At 46.0% G+C, this 4,032-nt stretch overlaps 1 protein-coding gene across 1 annotated transcript; it reads left to right on the forward strand.

Annotated features, from left to right (window-relative positions):
• Nucleotides 1–441: 441 nt before the first annotated feature.
• Nucleotides 442–1,270, forward strand: LOC123401729 (mitochondrial import inner membrane translocase subunit TIM17-1-like). The gene has a single exon (XM_045095584.1). The coding sequence runs from the start codon at nucleotides 538–540 to the stop codon at nucleotides 1,159–1,161; it is 624 nt and encodes a 207-aa protein (XP_044951519.1). The 5' UTR covers nucleotides 442–537; the 3' UTR covers nucleotides 1,162–1,270.
• The last annotated feature ends 2,762 nt before the right edge of the window (nucleotides 1,271–4,032 follow it).

Below are 4,032 nucleotides of genomic sequence, written 5' to 3' on the forward strand. Positions count from 1 at the left end.
ATTAGTGTATTGTAATATTGATATTTTTGTTATATTGCATATTAGTAATTCTGATTTACGGGGTTTTCGGTTTACGGGTCGACACGGTAACGTCCGAGCAGACACCGTATATCTGATTCGTAAAAGAACATCTTCTATGAATACCTTTTTTCAGAGATCCATTTTACGGGGTTTGACTCTGTCTGTATCTGCGTCCATCCATCAAACCGTTTTTTTCACAAAAACCGTAAATGATTTTTACGGATCGGCTTTAGAGATGCTTTTATGGGGTCTTTTAGAGATGCTTTTTACCATGTTGCGCCGCATGGAGAGACACCAGAACGTTCTTTATACAAAGTCCTGGCCTTCCACGGCAACGCAACGGGCTTGGAAACAGCGCACCGACCGACCAGGGAACTCCATATATATATACTGCCGACTGACTCGTCTCGGGACGTCCAAATTGCAAACCACTTCGCCAACTCGTAATCCAAGCCACGGCCCGAAGCCACCCCATCTCCGCCCCAGGAAACCGACGACAACCAAGCCGGTCGACCGATGGACACCGCAACACCGACGACCGAGCAGACGCCGACGCCACTGCCTAGCATCATCCAAGCGATCCGCAGCCACGCAACCTCCGGCGGCATCTTTGGCTCCTTCATCAACTTCTACCAGGGCGCCACCAACTCGCCGGGCGCGCAGCCGCCTAGCATCATCCAAGCGGTCCGCAGCCACGCAACCTCCGGCGCCATCTTTGGCTCCTTCATCAACTTCTACCAGGGCGCCACCAACTCGCCGGGCGGGAGCAGCCTCTCCGGCGGGGTTCTCGCAGTCCCCAGGAACGCGCTCAGAATCGGCAGCTTTGCGGCCTGGTATGGCGTCGCCAAATCGGTTAGGTGCGCCGTGGCCCCGGACTACCCCTTTGAAACCACGGTCGCCTTGGGCGCCACCAACGCCCTCTTCTCCATGCGTCACGGGACGCGCGCCGCCGCCCGCTCTGGGATCAGAGGTGCCGTCGCCGGCATGGTCGTCGACATGGCCGAATATAGCTGTAAGCGCTGCCTTGCCTCACGGCCACGACGGGCAGACAACAATCGCTGCATCCCTTCCGAGTCGGCTGCTTGCCCGGCCGGGATTCCCGCCGCCATACACCGATGTCTCTGTCCGTGTCTGCGATGATCGGTGCTAGTATTAGTTTGTGTGTTACTTTCCTTACTTATCAAGCTGTTAAGGCATCGGCGCAAGTAGCTAGGTAACAGGTGTTCCAATGAAAAAAATTACAGTATGTAATAAGAAACTGTGTTTCTTGGCCCATCGACTCTTCCTTAATTTTCATGGGAAACAACGGGGACGAAACGTTGAGAGGAAGCAGCAGAATCGTAGCCCTTCTCTCCTTATGAAACCACCTCCACAAACAATTTATTAAGGAGTAAAAATAAATAGCAGCAGGTTCTTTTACCTCCCACCACAACTCCCCCCCCCCCCCCCACCCCAAAAAATAAAAACTAACCTCTCAAAGTTATACATAACATCGCCTCATTGAACTCCAAACCATTGAAAGTAAGCTAAATTATCACTCGATTAACCCCAATCCTCGTTGTTGGGGCCCAATGCCTCGGCGCCATGGGCACTCGTTGCGCTCAACAAACAACTCCCCTCGACAATGACGACGAGCCCGTCCACATCGACATGCTCCGCCATGAGTTGCTCCTCTATCTCGCACACCGTGAGCTCCCATGGCTCAAGTCAAGCTCAGACTCATCGTTGTCCTCCTCCTTCTCCGGTGACCCCATCTTCCTTGTCCTTGCTGCTCAACGAGGAGGACTGGATCGGGGGCGGCGGCGACGACGACGTGTTCGGGGACGGCGGCGACAACGAGGATGACTGGATCGGGGGCGGAGACGACGAGGACCGGCTCCGAGAGCGGCGGCGAGCAATGGGAGAGTTTTGGGGAAAATTTCGACAACTCCCGCCTATATGCGAAAACCTTCTGTCCCGGTTGGTGGTCCGAACCGGCACCAATTTCACCCTTTCGTCCCGGTTGATTCCACAAACCGGGACTACGTGTCAATTTTCAGCAGCCCAAATGACGGGGAAGAAGATACATGTACTCCCGGTTTGCGGAACCAACCGGGACGAAATGGGCCATTTGTCCCGGTTTGTGCCACCAACCGACACTAAAGTCTGTCTCCGGTCCCGGTTTGTACCATAAACCGACACGAAAGGCATGTGACTCGCACAGCCGCGGTGCAGGTAGATGTTTAGTCTCACCTCGCTAGCCGAGGGAAAAGTGGGGTGGTTTGTAAGCGCTTGTGCGCATACATTTTCGAGCTCCTCTCATATGCAGGCTTTCGGACCTAAACTGTCGCTACCTGTTGGACCTTCTGCGGGCCTGAATCCTGGCCCAACTATCTAATTGGTTTTTTAGTCATATTCAGGCCGTGGTGGCCAATTGGTTGATATATTTTTTTAAAGAATATAGTTTTTTGTTCCTACTTACTGTTTTTCAGTGATTTCTTTTAAAAGAATTTCATTTTTTAGCTAAATGGCCCTTAAATTGAAAATCACTGCAAATGAACTATGAATGCGTTGACAGTTGGCATGATATCATCATTTCAACCACATAGCATGTGCTAAAAAGTTGAGAGGGTTGCGGCAAAAACTTGACGCAGTTCGTGTACAAACCGCACAATCTCTTTCGAAGTATCAGGGTTTCATACGAAAACTCACTTTTACAAAAGGATTTCATTTTTTGGAATTATTTGAACTCCACACTATTTTTGTGTTCAAAATGCACCATTCAAGGCCACATCATCAATTTTTAACTATTTCTGACTTCATTTGGGGTTTTTTTTCATCCATTTATTGAATTTTTTTTTAGCTAAATGACCCAGAAATTAAAAATCACTATAAATGAACTCTAAATAGGTTGAAAGTTGGCACGGTATCATCATTTCATCCACATAGCATGTGCTAAAAAGTTGAGAGGGGTGCGGCAAAAACTGGACACACTTTGTGTACAAATCGGACAATCTCTTTCGAAGTATCATGGTTTCTTACGAAAACTCGTCTCTTACAAAAGGAATTTCATTTTTTTGAACTTATTTGAACTCCAGACTATTCGTGTGTTCAAAATGCACCCTTCAAGGCCACATCATCAATTTCAACTATTTCTGACTTCATTTGATATTTTTCATGCCTTTACTAAAAAAATAGCTAAATGCCCCTTAAATTGAAAAGCATTAAAATGAACTCTGAAAAAGTTGAAAGTTGGCATGGTATCATCATTTCACCCACATAGCATGTGCTAAAAAGTTGAGAGGGTTGCGGCAAAAACTGGATGCACTTCGTGTACAAATCGAACAATCTCTTTCGAAGTATGAGGGTTTCATACGAAAACTCATGTGTTACAAAGGGATTTTATTTTTATTTTGGAATTATTTGAACTCCAGACTTTTTGTGTGTTCAAAATGCACCATTCAAAGCCACATAATCAATTTTTAACTATTTCTGACTTCATTTGGTATTTTTCATGCATTTATTGATTTTTTGAGCTAAATGACCCAGAAATTGAAAAGCACTACAAATAAACTCTGAATAGGTTGAAAGTTGGCATGGTATCATCATTTCACCCACATAGCATGTGCTAAAAAGTTGAGAGGGTTGTGGTAAAAACTGGATGCACTTCGTGCACAAATCGGACAATCTCTTTTGAAGTATCATGGTTTCATACGAAAACTCATCTGTTAAGAAGGGATTTCATTTTGTTTGAACTTATTTGAACTACAAACTTTTTGTGTGTTCAAAATGCACCATTCAAAGCCACATCGTCAATTTTCAACTATTTCTGACTTTTTCATGCTTTTTGGAGCTAAATGACCCAGAAATTGAAAAGTGCTACAAATGAACTCTGAATAGGTTAAAAGTTGGCATGGTATCATCATTTCACCCAGATAGCATTTTGTATTTGTGCCAAGTAAGACCTTTGGGATGGTCTACGGTGTTTGCCATTTAATTTTGCTGAAAAAACAGAAACTTTCAACCTCAGTC

The sequence above is a fragment of the Hordeum vulgare genome, chromosome 6H, assembly GCF_904849725.1.
Source record: "Hordeum vulgare subsp. vulgare chromosome 6H, MorexV3_pseudomolecules_assembly, whole genome shotgun sequence".
NCBI classification, from domain to species: domain Eukaryota; kingdom Viridiplantae; phylum Streptophyta; class Magnoliopsida; order Poales; family Poaceae; genus Hordeum; species Hordeum vulgare.

Bases quoted from the DNA above. Each gene is read 5' to 3' on its own strand.
- LOC123401729 (XM_045095584.1), top strand. From the start codon at position 538: ATGGACACCGCAACACCGACGACCGAGCAGACGCCGACGCCACTGCCT.